This window comes from Geotrypetes seraphini, chromosome 5, assembly GCF_902459505.1.
Source record: "Geotrypetes seraphini chromosome 5, aGeoSer1.1, whole genome shotgun sequence".
NCBI classification, from domain to species: domain Eukaryota; kingdom Metazoa; phylum Chordata; class Amphibia; order Gymnophiona; family Dermophiidae; genus Geotrypetes; species Geotrypetes seraphini.
This window is the reverse complement of record NC_047088.1, coordinates 156518122-156535161: the sequence shown is the minus strand read 5'-3', so window position 1 is coordinate 156535161 and position 17040 is coordinate 156518122. Positions and strand designations below refer to the sequence as shown.

At 39.5% G+C, this 17040-nt stretch overlaps 1 protein-coding gene across 9 annotated transcripts in view; it reads left to right on the top strand.

The window, feature by feature from the left end:
* FAM126B (family with sequence similarity 126 member B) overlaps positions 1–17040 on the top strand; it is a 228517-nt gene that overhangs the window by 116050 nt on the left and 95427 nt on the right. For all 9 annotated transcript variants that reach the window (XM_033945759.1, XM_033945754.1, XM_033945762.1 and 6 more), the window contains one exon: positions 1760–1855. In XM_033945759.1, coding sequence (XP_033801650.1) covers positions 1760–1855 — 96 coding nt within the window. The remainder of the gene's footprint in view (positions 1–1759; positions 1856–17040) is intronic.

The window sequence follows — 17040 nt, the reverse complement described above, 5'->3', positions numbered from 1 at the left end:
GTAATCATGAAGTGAGTGGAACCAGCAGAGTGGCAGGTGCAACTCTGCTTACCTTGATAGACTAGATTGGCCAGGCAGGTCTTTATCTGCCATCATTTATTTTTTAGAAAAAAAGTGTATGTTTTGATATACCACCTTTCTCTACACAAATATGTGCACAAAAACAAGAATTGCCATACTGGGACAGACATACCGAAGGTTCATCAAGCCCAGTATCCTATTTCCAACAGTGGCCAATCCAGATCCCAAGTAGTAAAACAGATTTTATGCTGCTTATTCTAGGAATAAGTAGTGGATTTCCCCATGCAATCTCAATAATAACCTATGGACTGTTCTTTTAAGAAATTATCCAAGTTTTTTTTAAACCCCTCTAAGCTAACTGATTTCACCACATTCTCCGACAATGAATTCAAGAATTTAATCACTCGTTCTCTGAAGAAATATTTTCTCTTGTTTGTTTTAAATCTACTACTCAGCTTCATCGCATGGCCCCTAGTCTTAGTATTTTTGGAAAGAGTGTACAAGTGACTCACATCTACCCTTTCCACTCCACTCAGTATTTTATAGACTTCTATCAAATCACCCCTGAGCTGTCTCTTCTCCAAGCTGAAGAGCCCTAGCCACTTTATCCTTTCCTCATAAGGAAGTCATCCCAAATCTTTTATCATTTTCATCACCCTTTTCTGTACCTTTATCTAATTTTGCTATATCTTTTTTGAGATACGGCAACCAGAACTGCACACAGTATTCAAGTTGCAGCCATACCATAGAGCAATACAAGGGCATTATAACGTTTTCATCTTTGCTTTCCATTCTTTTCCTGATGATTCTTAACATTCTATTTGCTTTCTTAGCCAACTCCGCCACACATTAAGCTGACGGTTTCAACATATCAATGACACCTAGATCCTTTTTCTGGGCAGTGACTCTGAACAGAGAACCCAGCATCATGTAGCTATAGTTCAGGTTCCTTTCCCACATGGATCACTTTGCACTTGCTCACATTAAACATCATCTGCCATTTTGATGCCCAGTCTTCCAGTTGCACAAGGTCCTCTTGCAAATTTTCAAAGTCCTCTTACGATTTAACAACTTTGTGTCATCAGCAAATAGGCCCAAAATCCACACGTAAAATGTAAATGCAGACTTTGTCCAATAATGGCCAGTTAGAAAATTGACTTTTAAATTAATATCATAATGTACATTTTATTCAAGGGATGTAGGGAGGTTAAAAAAATGCATCATATGGTGCCTCACATTTAAATTGCCTACAGAGCTTTTATGTATTATATTAATTTATAAGGAAACAATACATTTGTAAAATGGAGTAATGATTTGAAAAATGGGATTGAATTTTAGATTTATTACTCACCTTTTCCAAATCCAATCTCAAGCCAAATTAAATTCAGGTATAATGGCATGGTAACAGAATGAAAATAAATTTGTTGCACAAAGAGCAGTGGAGTTTAGCCAACAAATGTTAAGTGCTTTGATTATATTAAGAGCAACTAAACTTTGTGAAGCAGGGGAATAAGGTGAATGAAGCAGATCACCAATTGAAGCAAGCTACATGTTTTGGATTAGCTGGACAAATTTTAAGACAGAGGTAAATAGGAAAGAAAAGGGCTGTGGAAATCGAGACATAGCATGCCAAATAAAACTGAACGTTGAACCTATCCTAAGAATCTGAACCCTTTATTTAAGCTCTTAAAACTTTCAATCTGTCTTTTTTTCCAGTAATGGTCTTGTTCTCCTTTAGGTTTGAAGTGCTGAGTTTTCTTTTGCTGTGCTATAATTCGGCTATTGTCTACATGCCTGCTTCCTCATATCAGTCCCTTTGTAGGATGGGTTCCAGGTAAGGCAGCTGTATCAACTGAGCCTTTTCTGCCTCCTTGAGGCAAATATTCCTTTTGTTTCTATCACTATGCCATACGCATAGCTATATGTCCCAAATGTAATGTGCATTTTTTAATATTGTGTTGTATTTTAATATCTATTACTAGTCTTTAAGCCCGTTACATTAACGGGTGCTAGAACATATGTGTGTGTGTCTGTCTTTATTTCTTTCTCTCTCTCTCATTAGCCGCTTTCTTTCTTTCTGCCTTTCTTTTTCCTTGGCTGTCCATCACCACCCCTTGCCTGCTCCCCCTGTCCATTTTCCCTTTCTTTTACCTCCCCTGTGTCCACCACCACTTCACTGCTCTCCTTATGCAGCAGCAGCCCTTCTCCCTTTATTTTACCTCCCCCCTGTCCATCAGCATCTCTTTCTTTCTCCCCCTGTCCAGCAGTAGGCATCCCTTCCTTTTTTATCCCCCGTCCTCCTTCTTATCCCTATGATACTCTTACCTTGCTCTGCCCCTGATCAGAGGTTCACGATAGCCGCCCAGTTGCACCCATTGGAAAAGTTCCCACTGCCGCATCCCGCACCCCTCCTGACGCGGCTCCCGCTGTCCTTTCTGTCTGACTCTGTCCCTGGCCCCCTTTGCCTGTCTGTCTTTCTGTGTATCTCCCTGCCCCTGTGTCTTTCTTCTTTTCTTTCTGTCTCCCTTCCTCCCTCTGTCTGTCTGTCCAAAGCAGCATTTCATCCCCCTCCATTTCCCTTCCCCCACACCAGTTCCCTGTGCACCTGCCCCTGTGTCTTTCTTATTTTCTTTGTGTTTCCCTTCCTCTCTCTGTCTGTCTGTCCAAAGCAGCATTCCCTCCCCCTCCATTTCCCTCCCCCCCACACCAGTTCCCTGTGCAGCAGCATTAGCGTTTCCTCAACCCCCCCCCCTTTCCCTTCCCGCGGTCCGGACTACAAACGTGGTGATTCCAGCAGCGCTTGCATCAGTCTCCACACGCTGCTTCGGGTCCTTCTACTGCCCTGATTTACTCTGGCACGTCCCTGATGACATCATCAGAGATGCGGCAGAGCAAATCAGGGCAGTAGAAAGGCCTGAAGCAGCGTGTGAAGACTGATGCACACGCTACTGGAATCGCCATTCGGGCCCGCGGGAAGAGAAGGGGGTGAGTGGCAAGGAGGAACGGAGATCGTCGTCTGCCTGCGGTCCGGCTTACGCTGCTGCTGGAATCGCCATTCGGGCCCGCGGGAAGAGAAGGGGGTGGGTGGCAAAGGAGGAACGGAGATTGGCAGCGGCAGGAGGAACGGAGATCGTTGTCTGGCTGCGGTCCGGTTTGTGTAGACCAGGGAGGCTGTGACGTACTAAGCGAGCAGGTGGTGACGTAAAACGCGCACATGCGCAGTCGTGTTTCCGCGACGGATCAGGGAACACGCCTTTTGAGTGCGCATGCGTGGCCTAGCATTTTATTATATTAGATTGTTATGTCTATAAACATTTATAATTTTGTCATATTTTTGCTTGGAAATTATTAAGTCAGTGGTTCCCAACCCTGTCCTGGAGGACCACCAGGCCAGTCGGGTTTTTGGGATAGCCCTAATGAATATGCATGAGAGAGATTTGCATATAATGGAGGTGACAGGCATGCAAATCTGCCCCATGCATATTCATTAGGGCTATCCCAAAAACCCGATTGGCCTGGGAACCACTGATCTAAGTCATGTTTCTGTGAACTATGTTTGTTTATTTGTTTTTTCCACTAGTTTCTGTATCTGAAATACCCCCCCCCCCCCAAACAAAAAACAGGAAGATAGTCAGTCCACAAGATCCAGAATGGCAAACAGGTGAACAAACTAAAATAGACTGAATTGATCCAAAGTAGAATGTATTGAACAAATAGCAGAACCTATATCTGAGGGAGAGAGATGTACTTTTATCCAGCCTGGTGTTTGCAGTTAACCACAACAGTTTAGTATTTCCAGCCACTGAAACAGCCCTCCAGTTCTATTGCTTGTTCAATAAATTCTGTTTTGGATCTATTTGGTCTACATTCTGGTTTGTTCACCTGTTTGCCATTCTGTATCTATTCAAAAACTCCAAAAAAGTTCTGCCAGAGGAACTTGCAAAGACACAGACAAAAAGGCAGTGCAGTCAATAGATTCTCAGTGTGGTGTTGTGGCCAAACCCTGAAAGCAGAGTAAAAACACCCTGTAAGCGTTTTTACTTTGCTTTCAGGGTTTGGCCACAACACCACACTGAGAATCTATTGACTGCACTGCCTTTTTGTCTGTGTCTTTGCCATTCTGTATCTGACATACTACAGACCTGCTTTGTAAAAGGCTTTCCTCAGACACCAAGGGGATAATTCTTTAAGAAAGATGTTGACATTTAGGTGCAAAGAACACATGTAAATAACCAGAAAACCAGCACATATATGCATAAATGCCAGTATTCCAGCTATGTGCTCTTCTATAACATGCTGCCTAAATGGTGTATAGTTTGAAGGTAGGCATATACTTGGGTAGAGTATAGGCAGGGCTTAACATTTGTATTTGTAATTATATAATACTTTTTGCGTTTTTATTTTTAGCAATCTAGACATGAGCAACCCTGGTTGGTGTAGGTGATTGCACTTAAAATATACATATTTGCCCTGCTATGCTAGTGCAGGTACAGGATCCTTTATCCTAAATTCTAAAACCAAAAAGTTTTGAAAACCAAAATTTGTTACAAACTGGAAGTAGTCATTTCCCCGACATGACACACACTGAAAACAATGCAAGTGTGTGCGTTTCTCCTATTCTCTGTGCATTTCAGTTCAGAGTGCTGGAAAATGACATAGAGAGATGCAGATTGCACTCAGAAAGATAAATTGTTGAAGTTTTATCATGAGAGAGATGACCAGAAATTAATGAAAACCAGAAAAACATTGCATAGGGCAAAAAGTGAAGACTTAGCTCATGTGCTGATTGAGTGGATTTAGTAAAGAAGGTGAACACATATAATTGACTGGTTTGATGATAATGAAGCAGGCCAAAAAATACCATCAAGAGCTGAATATTGATGGTGAGTGTGATAAAAAAAATCTCAAGTACAAAAGAATCTTCCAGCCCATGTTCACCTTCCTCAGATTCAAAATCTGGAATGATCTCACAGAGACTATAAGAACTGAAACCAAACATACCCTATTCCGAAAGAAACTGAAAACTTCATTCTTCGACAATTAATTCTTCTAAGATCGCCTAGGATTAATGTTTCCTGTCCCCCTTCCGCTCCTTCCTCCCACCCTAACCTACTTTCTTCCCCTCTTTAAATCACCTAGAGCCTTTTTAGGTGTGCGCGACACACAAATATTAGATTAGATTAGAATATTCAGAAGGTTGGCTGCAGAAATTTAAGAAGAGCCATGGTGTTAAATATCTCAAAATTTATGGTGGTAAAGCTTCTGCTGATTACGAGGCAGATGGAAGTTATATTGATGAATTTGCTAAAAGGATATCTGATGGAAACCTTGGTCCTGAACAAATTTACAATGCTTATGAAACAGCTCTCTATTGGCGCTATGTTCTAGAAAAACACTGACAATAGCTGATAAACAAGCACTGTCTGATTTGAAGGACATAAAGGACATGTTAACTGTTTTTGCATGTACTAATGCCGCGGGCATACACAAATTAAAGTTTGCAGTGATTGGAAAAAGCCAAAATCCACAATGTTTCAAGGGTGTACATCATCTACTTGTAGACTGTTATGCTATCGAGAAAGATAGGTAACCAGAGAAACATTTAGTGATTGGTTCCATAATCATTTTGTGCCAGCAGCAAGAGCTCATTGTAGAGAAGCTGGACTGGAAGAGAACTGTGAAGTTTTACTAGTTCTAGACAACTGCTTTGCACATCCACCTCAAGAATGTCTTGTGAAAAATAATGTTTCTGCCATTTATCTCCCACCCAAAGTCGTATCCTTACTACAGCCTCATGACCAAGGAATTTTACGTTCTATGAAGACTAAGGGCTCCTTTTACTAAGCTGCGTTATGGCTTTAACGCACGGAATAGCGTGTGCTAAATTGCCACCTGCACTAGACCTTAACGCCAGCATTGAACTGGCGTTAGTTCTAGCCATGTAGCGCAGATTTAGCGCACTAAAATGCATGCGCTAAAACTGCTAACGCAGCTTAGTAAAAGGAGCCCTACATATAAAGACAGTTTTCAAATTTTTCGTTCCATAAGACGCACTTTTTCCACCCCCAAAAAGGGGTAGCTTTTTAATCACTGCCCGCCCTTTAAAAACACGGACTGCCCGCCGGCCCTTCCTTTTCAAATATCACCCCTGCCCGCCCCGCAGTACCTTTTAAAACGCCCCTTAAGCCTGGTGGTCCAGCAGTGTATCGGCTGGCAGGAACATGCTTTCTGCACTGCTGCCTGGACCCGCCCTGCTTTCTGAATGGCTGCATCAGTTCTCGTGGACAGAGGGCAGGAGGGGGAGCCACGAACAGCGCTGCCGAGGCCGTCAGACTTTCCGGCGTGGCAGCAGAGGGTAGGACACGCTTGGCTCAAAGGGGAAGATCGGGAATGTTGCCGCGAGCCACATAAAAAGGCCAGGCGGGCCGGATTCAGCCCGCAGGCCTTGTGTTTGACACAAGTGCACTAGAAGTTCAACTAACAGGGCAAATAATAATGGGGATAACATGCACACCTGGGTGTCCCAACCTAGAAAGTTGAAACACATTAGAGTAACCCTCACTTATATAAACTCTAGCAATTGGTGAGGAGTAAAAGTGTTGAAATACAACTATGAAAATTTGGCCCACATTCCATACATGTCATCACCTCCTGCATGAGCTCCCACTGTGTACTCATCAAATGGTTTTTTTCATCATTAATAGGAGTACCATGGGCATATTCTGAGGTTTTAGCCTGCCAGATCAAATTAAATATCCGCCTCACATTATCCCTGATTATGCAACCTGGGATAAAACCAAACTGATTCTCCCAAATCAGTGTCGCAATAATGGTGTTTCAAGTTAAAATTTTTGATGAAACACAAATTAAGATTTCTAAGCATTTTACAAATTATGTTAAAAAGAGGGAAATGAAATTGACAAATGTCCACTTAACAATAGTTAACTGACAAAAACATTAGGAAAGTTAAGAGAACTACAAATTAAAAGTAAAGAATACAAAAAAGGTAAACCACAACAGGGAGGGGAAGCAGGCAGGATTACGGTATTGAGCAACTCTGGCTATTATCGAGATCTATTTAGGAGTCTTATGCATCCTGGAAAAGGTAGGTCTTTTTAAGTTTAATCTATTCTCGAAATATGTAAACAAATGAACATGAATAGAAGTAACTTGCCTTACTCCTAAATACAAACAAGGAAAGAAAGGCAAGTATGATGTCCAATCCAACAAACTTCTGTTTTATTATATGAATTTGAAACCAACAAGGATCCTGGTTTCAGCAGGTAAATGTGCCTTCTTCAGGGGATACTAGAAAAATAAGGGTGTGTTAAAAACAACATTTAAAATATGGCATTCGTCAATAAAAAAACAAAATTGAATAATCATAACTAAGATAAAACGATTTATAAAAATATAAAATAATTAGATTTAAAAAATTGACAAGTATAAATTGTATATGCAAAAAATTTAAGAGACATTTGAAAAGATCAAAATAATGGGCAGTAAAAATCCATAGAATAGATATATCTAAAATAATCATACAATCATACATGTCAGGTAAAATTAACTGTATATATTATACATAACCTTTATGTATAACACATACCTGAATACTGTCAGAGTATAAAAGTTAATCGAAGTGTCAACCAAATGTAAGGTAGAATCAGCATAGCCACAAAGAATAAATTTTATATGAAGCATAAATCGATCTGTATTTACAAACACTCATGAACATTACTTCTTAGATATAACACATTCAAGAAACAGCCATAAAGTATGTTTGTGGACCAACAGAAAAATAAACTGCAAAACGCTACTAATTATATAGATACAAATGCTGTCGACATTAAAGATGTAAATGCTTGGATGATTTATCTTAATTTGAAAATTATAAAAGCATTCTCTATGCAAATGCAAGCAGTACCAAGTAAAGTGATGTGTACACATCGATAGCACCAGATACCCAAATTGAAAGGTACCATGTGAAGCATTAAAAACGCAGCTCATATCAATGTAAATGCCATTAGCATCTGGAGTGCTTAAGTATTGGATCTCTTTTTTTTAAAAAATAATAAATGTTCTCTGCAGGTGTAAGTGAACTATAATGTGTTCTCTTCAATGTTGAAGTTCGGATTTCCAAAATAAAACATGTCGCTAGAAAATAAAAATAAGTCATACCTAAGGTTACGTGAATATTGACATGTCACCATAAAGGAACCATGAAAAGAAACACATATTTTAAAAGTGTGTTAAAATCAACAACAAACTGATAAAAATATTCAATCAAGATCAAATTCTTACTGCTTTACCAAACTATAGAAGAGAAGACTTAGAGGGGATATGATAGAGACTTACAAGATCATGAAGGGCATAGAGAGAGTAGAGAGGGACAGATTCTTCAAACTTTCAGAACATAAAAAAACAAGAGGGCATTCGGAAAAGTTGAAAGGGGACAGATTCAGCTAGGAAGTTCTTCTTTACCCAACGTGTGGTGGACACCTGGAATGCGCTTCCAGAGGACGTTATAGGGCAGCGAACGGTACTGGGGTTTAAGAAAGGATTGGACAATTTCCTGCTGGAAAAGGGGATAGAGGGGTATAGATAAAAGATTACTGCACAGGTCCTGGACCTGATGGGCCGCCGCGTGAGCGGACTGCTGGGCGCGATGGACCTCAGGTCTGACCCAGCGGAGGCATTTCTTATGTTCTTATATAGAAAACAAACTTGTACCACGTCAGTATTCCTTTAAAGAAAACGCTTCGGCAAAACTTGCGCATATGTTCAAAAGTACTGCAAGAGAAAACTAGAGTGAACTGCATCTAAAGTTCCATACATGCGCACCCCAAACAATAATTCAAAAGACTAGCCACTGTAAAATGCTCTATTAGAGTACTGAAAACAAATAAATACTATCTAATTTCTCTTATCTGTCTATCTAATTGTATTGAAATGTCCATCCATATGGGGCATGACTTGGAGACGTAACTAGATGGTCGGGTGAGAGTCTAGCTCCATGGAGTCAGGCTATTTTGAAGGAAAATAAACTACAAAAATATATTTTTTTATATTTTAAAAGTGTTATTCTGATTGTAACATGGCATCAGGTAAGCAAATGAGAAGTGATTCAGCTGGTATGGGGGCAGGAAGTGTTAAAAGATCAAAACCGGAGCCGGCATCCCCCTCAAAGATTCCATTACCAACGGATGAAAAGGACAGCAGTGTTATTTTAAATGAGCTTCGTCAGATTAAAGAGTTTGTGTCAGATAATGCTAAAAACTACAGGAGGTTAAAGAAGAAGTTGCTAGCCTCACGAAGAGAATGCAGGTTGTTGATATTAAAATAGATCAATTGGAAAAACGGGCTGAAGTGGCGGAGGCAGAACGGTTTCACTGCAAGCAGAATCGGAAGAAGATTGAAATACTAACAAGAGACCTTGAAGATTGTGCCATTAGGGGGAGGAGGAATAATTTAAGAATAATTGGGTTACCAGAAGGGGTTGAGAAAAATGACCCAATATCATTCCTTGAGAATTTCCTGCCAAAAATTCTGCCTCTCAAAACTAATTTTCCATTGGAGTTTGAGAGGGCGCACAGGATCCCTGCAAAAAGAACAAATAAACAAAAGGGGCCATGTCCATTAATTTTCAAAATGCTCAGGTACCAACAAGTTATGGAGATTTTTCAATTGGCAAAAGAAAACAAAAACCTTAAGTGTCAGGACTCTAGGATTCATATTGTGCCTGACTTTGCAAGGGCTACAGCATATAAAAGGAAACGGTTATTAGAGCTACGCCTACAATTAAGATCTTTAGGGGCTAAATATGGTTTAATGTACCCTGCAATAATGTGGGTTACATACGCAAATAAAACATTAAATTTTGAAGACTCTAAAGCTGCAAGAGTTTTTGGATCATTGTGATCAGCCTATGTCTTCATAACAACGATATTCATCTGATGATTACTTTTTCATTTCATCTTATGTCATTATAACTTGTTTATTATATTTTATTTGTTTTATTTTTATCTGGATGGTTCAAAGATACAGAGTCAAAATTTTTCCTTGGAGGATGCTTCAATTGTTATTTGAACTTGTTCGAGTTACCGGATCCTGGCACGTGATAGTCTGAAGCAGAAGTGGTGTTCAGTTCGGTGCATTCGACAAGTTCAGCAAAAGAACTTTGACGCAAGATCAAAGCAATATTTTCTTTTCTTTAAAGTTTAATTCGATATGGACTAGAGAATGACACGGGGAAAAAATCTGTCCCCATCACCGCCCCGTCCCCGTCCCACCATCCTCGGCACCACCCCGTCACCGCCATCCCTTTCACTGCCCCGTCACCGCCACTGCCATCCCATTCATCGCCCCCGTCACCGTCACCGCAGCATGCATAAAAGCCTCAAACAGGTATGATTTTATATACTTATCTTTATTAACGTATTCCCATGGGTTATATACTGAACATGTGCTGGATTCCTCCATTCTTGCAGCACATGTTCAGGAATAGGATTCATTAACCCATGGGAATGGACATAGCACACTACTACACCAGTACTCAGATTAAAAAAAAAAAAAAAGAACCAGCTCCCAGCTCAACCAGACTCCCGTCTCCAACCGGTCAAAGAATTCCCCCCCCCCCACCCCTGCCGCCGCCAACCCTGAGCAGGCAAGTAGTAGGAAAGTGTGCACCTTACCTCTACTTGTAGCGCCGAAGTTTTCAATGAAATTTCAGCTCCTCAAAGTCTGAAGCAGTGACTCCTCTCCAATCCAGGCAGCGACTCCAAAAAAAATCCTGGGCTTGCCTCTCAGCTCCGAAATCCCCCGATTTCCAATCACTACTGCAACCCATTAAATATCATGTGTGGCAGTAGCGATTGGTCCCCTTCTTGAGCAGGAAAGAACTGTCTAATGAGGAGCCAGAATATTGAATGGGGCAGAGTCAGGCAACATGCAAGTCGGGTGGAGAGAGACGAGTTGGAGGAGACCACATGGCCGACAAGCATGGCCGCCGGAAAAAAGTCAGACACCTGTCCTGAAGTGAACTGAACACACGATGAAGACCCGGTAAATTGCGGTATGTAGAAGGGGATACATTTGCCTGCGGGGACAAATCTTTTCACTGTTTTTGCGGGCGGTGAAAACTTTTGTCCCCGTGTCTGCAGTGATTTGGCTATGGAGTCTCCATAGCCCGCAGCCACGCCGCGGTTCCCCGCGGGGATCGCTCCCCGTGTCATTCTCTAATATGGACCTCTATGAAAACGGTGTCTGTTAGATTTTTTTTGTCTGTAAGGAGAAAGTTGACACTTATCCTTGTGTATATAGTTGGGAGCGTAAGATCATTTGGTCACTGGTGCTGAATCACTGAACAATGGTCGGACATTGTATGAAAGCATGGCCATATAAAATATTGCAGAGTGACAATATTTACATTTGAGGATAGAGAGATATATTCCAGTAGAAGGGATAATGTTGTAGAAGTTATGCATATCATGAAATTCAACTGGAAAAATAAGGTTATGGATTTGTTGTGTAAAAAACTAAAAAGTTTTACTGCACAGACCGGACGGAGGATTCCAATCCACAGATGTTCAGCTTTAGCACACTACAACGATTGTGCCCATGCTTTGCATGAAGATAAAGCTGGAAAGGATGTAGGCATTTATCCTGACATTGGTGATTGAAATTAATATAAGGATCAATATGGTGGGTCACGGAAGATAGAAAACGTTATGAGGATATATAAATTTTCCAGTGCACTGATGGATATGGTTGTTCATATGGATTATGGCATGTCCAATGTGGAAAGACTTAAGGATGCCAGGGGTTACTGTTTTCCTTTGGTATAATGTGCAGAAGCACATGAGGTGCATTGTCCATGGGTCATGGAGTGTCTTATCTCTGTCAGTGAACTAGGTGCTTGTCATTGATGAGTGTTTTCGAATTGACTTGCACTTCAGATTTGAAGTCAGAGGATTTGAAGAGGAGAGGTTTCTCGTATGGTTCTCGTTGTAGAATAGCTTGCTGGAAATGACATTCACCCAGTGATGATAGCGATGAAGATATACCATTTTGGATTCCGAATAGGTTATCATATCCATAGTCTTCACTGCCACGTTTATAGAAGATGAATTCTGTTATGGATATGTTTGAAAGCAACTACAGTGGTACCTTGGTTTATGAGCATAATTTGTTCCAGAAGCATGCTCGTAAACCAAAATACTCGTATATCAAAGCGAGTTTCCCCATAAGAAATAATGGAAACTCGCTTTGATACATTCCCAACCCCCGAGGCCAGCGGCGCTGCTCTACCCCCCCGATCTGGCGCCCCCCGCCGCGATTGCCCCCCCGACGCAATCTGAAGTCCCCCAGACCCACCCGAACCCGCTTCTTACTGTCATCTGGGCCTTGGCACCGGCATGTCCTGTGTGTTGGTGCCGGTGCCCGAAGATCGGCCTCCTTGGAGAGAGCGTGAACTCGCAGGCCTTGAGCATGTGCAGATGCTCAAGGCCCAGCAAGAAAAGGAGACCGATCTTTGGGCACCGGTACCAACGCACAGGACATGCTGGTGCCAAGGCCCAGATGACAGTAAGAAGCGGGTTCGGGTGGGTCTGGGGGACTTCAGATTGTGGCGGGGGGTGCCGAATCGTGGGGTGGGGTGCCGGATCGCGGTGGGGAGGGTGCCGGATCGCAGGGGGCGCCGCTCGCAAATCGAGGCATGCTTGGTTTCCGAAGCGCTGATTTTGCGAATGTTTTGCTCGTCATGCAAAACACTAGCAAACCAGTGCACTCGTAAACCGAGGTACCACTGTATATGCATACTACTAGACACACCTAATGAGAACACAGTTATTCAGAAAACTATGATTAAGAGATTGTTCTTAAGAATTTTTTGTGTCAGCATGGGAGTTATTGGAAAGAATGCAGAGTAAGAATGTTGGACTGGTTATTGAACATGAGAAAACATTGAATATGCATTAAGGAGGAAGTTAATTTTAACAATATATAGTTTCATTTAATATATGTAAGGGAAGGAAAGGACAAAAAAATAGATAAATAAATGAATAAGTGAATAAATGAATGAATTATTAAAATACATCAGTTGATATGATTTACTCTCATGGAACCATATACAGTAAAACCTTGGTTTGCGAGCATAATTCGTTCCGAAAACATGCTTGTAATCCAAAACCTTTGTAAATCAAAGCAAATTTCCCCATAAGAAATAATGGAAACTCCACAACCCCAAAACTTTAATACAAAATATTGTATGTACTTGTATTGCAAGACCTTGCTTGTAAATCAAGTTAAAATTTAATAAAATTTTTTGCTTGTCTTGCAAAACACTTGCATACAAAGTTACTTGCAATCCAAGGTTTTATTGTATATGGTGTCGAAAGTAATTCTTGTTTAGATAGAGGGTATTAACTTAAAGGATCCATATGTTAAAATATGAATAGTTGATATGCTTGAATGAATATTTATTTATTCATTAATGTGAGTATATGTTTTATGACATTATTAATACAATTTTTAAATTTATTAGTTGTGAGTTAATGAATATTTATGATATTTATCTGATGAATATTTATTTCAGTAGCAACCTGATTTAATTATTTTGATTGTAAGGGATAAATGAGGGATGGGTAATTGTATTTATAAAATATGATTTTTAGTGGGAAGGTGAAAATAATTAATGTATGAGGGGTTGGGGAAAATGTATGCATGATAACTTAGTTGATAAGTCTTAATGAATTAGGAGATTTAATAGAAAATTTATAATTTTTATGGAGAGTTAATATCTGGAAGCAGTATATATTTCTAATCTAGATTTATTTAGGAAGGATTAAAATTTAAGAGATATAGTATCTTTTTGCTGAATCATAAATTTATATCTTTTCAAGACAGATATATTTATTGTAAATTATTATAGGAATTGGGGTAGCTTAATGAAAATAAACAAATATAATTTTATTTTTGCCTGAAAGGAGCTTTACACTACCTGGTCTTATATGTGCGTTACCAAGTTTTCACTATTAATTTGGAGGGGTTGGGGTGGGGAGGGATGGGGTTAAGGGAAGGGTAGGGGAGGTTAGGTATGTTAAATTGGGGGAAAATGTATATTTATTGAAAACTCAAATTAATTTGTGGCTTATATGCATTGTAGTAAAATCTTATAAATTCATCCAATTAAAAGGAAGAAAACACATTTATTTTTGAAACAACAGAATGCAGATATATGTTATCTTCAAGAGACACATTTGTCGGCCATAGAATCTTCAAAATTAGAGGGGGGTTGGGTAAAGCATTGTTTTTATGCCCCTGCTGTAGGAAAGAAGGCTGGAGTAGCTATTCTAGTGAATAAAAAATGTACTGCGATGTTCAAAATGACTGCTTCAGATCCTTCAGGAAGATGGTTGCATGTAGATATGAGCATGGGAAATATTACTGTGACGCTTTTTAATGTATATGCCCCTAATTTGAATCAAATTGAATTTTTCAAAACTCTACAACAGTTGATATTACCACTAGCTGCATCTAATTTAGTTGAATCAGGGGATTTTAACGCTGTCATGGATCTTCTGATGGATAAAAAACCAAGTAAAATTATAAAGTCATTAGGATTAGACAATTTTGTAAATTCTTGTGATTTGAAAGATATATGGCGAATACTTCATTTTGATGAGCGGGAATTTACTTTTTGTTCCCATGTTCACAAATTTTCTCAAGAATAGACTATGGGGTCCCTTTCCGCGCGTTAAACCGCCTGCCGCGCTAGTACCTAACGCCTCCATTGACGAGGCGTTTGGATTTTAGGCTGCCTCGGGGGTTAGCGTGTGATGAAATGTCCGCGCTAACCCCCGTAGCGCGCCTTCTTAAAAGGAGCCCCATATTTTTGTCTCAAATTCATTAGTTCAACAGGTTTCACAAGCCTCCATAGATCCAATTATTTTGTCTGATCATGGAGGGGTGTGGATTGAATTTAAAATAGTGGATCAAGATAATAGTAGACTGGTATGGAGATTTGATAATGCAATGCTTGCGGATTCAAAATTTGTTGAAGTTCAGCTAAAAATGAATGAATATTTTCAAATTAATAATACGGAAGATATTGCCTTCAAAATTTTATGGGATGCCTTTAAGGCAACAATGAGAGGACAAATTATTTCATATTCGGTATATATATTAAGAAACAGATTAAAAGACAATTTTCCAATCTGAAACTAGAAATCAAGATGTTGGAGTCAAAGTTGATAAATAAGTGGGAACAATCTATTTTACAGGCTCTTTTAAAAGCTAAATGTAATGTAATTGTAATGTAATTTATTTCTTATATACCGCTAAATCCTTTAAGTTCGAAGCGGTTTACAGAGAAATATACTTTAAAAGATACAATAAAAATAAGATAAATAAAGAATAGGTACTTGGAATTCCCTTACTGTCCCAAAGGCTCACAATCTAACTAAAGTACCTAGAAGACAGTTACTGAGCAGTAGGAGTAAAAAATAAAGACAGAGATAATAAACAAGATATGAAACATCCTAACAAAAGTACACTGATTTCTGTAAGGTCATAATTCTATTTAAAGCAAAGTGTACAACTCAGTAATAATTAAATGAGTAAATTAAATAAAAATTAAATTTTTTTGAATTAAAGCTAAATATGGAAAAATTTAAAAGAAAATATATGGACATAATAAATGTGAAAAGAATGAAATAAGGGAATATGAGTGGTAGACAAAACCGTTGAGCAATGGAATTCTGAAGAAAATTTAAAATAAAGATATAAAACAAATAAATAAACAGTAAAATAAAGATATGGTAAATATGATGATATAAGAGTCAAGAGGGACTCAGAATCACTTCAGTCAGACCAACAAAATCACTGTCCCAAGCACTTCAGCCGTTATATCCAATCAGCTGCTGTTTTCATCCAATGTACACCAACCACAGGATACCTCCTCCGATGAAAAAGAAAACATCTTTCGGTTTCCAGGTCGATGACCAGTGCGCTGGACAGTTCAGCTTTCACACAGATCTCGCCGACATCAATTCTCCGCTCCTAGGTCCGGCAGCGCTCATCTCTGCCAGCCCTCGCAACTGCCGATACCACCTCTCACCACACCACTCCTATGGTTGGCGAGTAATCGGACGTGGTGAAATTTCAGATAAACATAATGGCTCAGCGGACCTCCCATCCTGACGGTGTCACTCTGTCAGTAGAAAAACGTGAAGCTGCATCCTCGCCGACTTCAGTGTTTATGCAGATCACTTCAGATATAGCGCCTCCAGATCTTAAATAGCCAACCGCTTCACGAAGTCTCAGCCACCCCCGCTGACCTTAGCGCTGCTCCCCTCGTGTCTCTCCAACATCAGTATAACTTGCAATGGCTCAGTCGCCAGGTTCAACTTAAATCTGCCTGAAGTGCAAGGAATAACAGGTAGGATGTAGGCATTTTAAATTGTTAGACCAGAAACCAACGGTCAAATCGGTAGTTATCAGACTAGAATTCACAAGTGGAGGCTCAAGCAATATAAATCAATATAAATCAAAAATAAGATTAAATAAAGATTAATAAAGATAATTAAACAAAGTGAGCTACTAAATAAAACAAATAAAGCAACAGAGAAAACCAAAAAATAAAAAGGGAGAAGGAGACCGTGCAATTGATGACTTAACCGGCCGCCATCTTATTAGAAATGCAAGTATAATGAAATTTCTTCACATCTCATAAGGAAAGATTTGTTTTTTCAGCAAGCTTTGTATTATGGAAACTCAAATAAGGCTGAAAGATTATTGGCGAATTATCTTAAAGCAAAAAAAAAGAAAGACAAAAATAATTGCAATTAAAGGTGAAAATAAGGATACTTACTCTCAAATTGGACCTATTATGAAACAATTTCTAAATTTTTATAAAGCTCTTTATTCTGCTGAGTCTTATTAGACATGGAAAAAGATGGTTTAGAATTTTTTAAATTATTAGAGGGACCTAAAATTCCTGAGCATATAAAAGGAAGTCTAGAT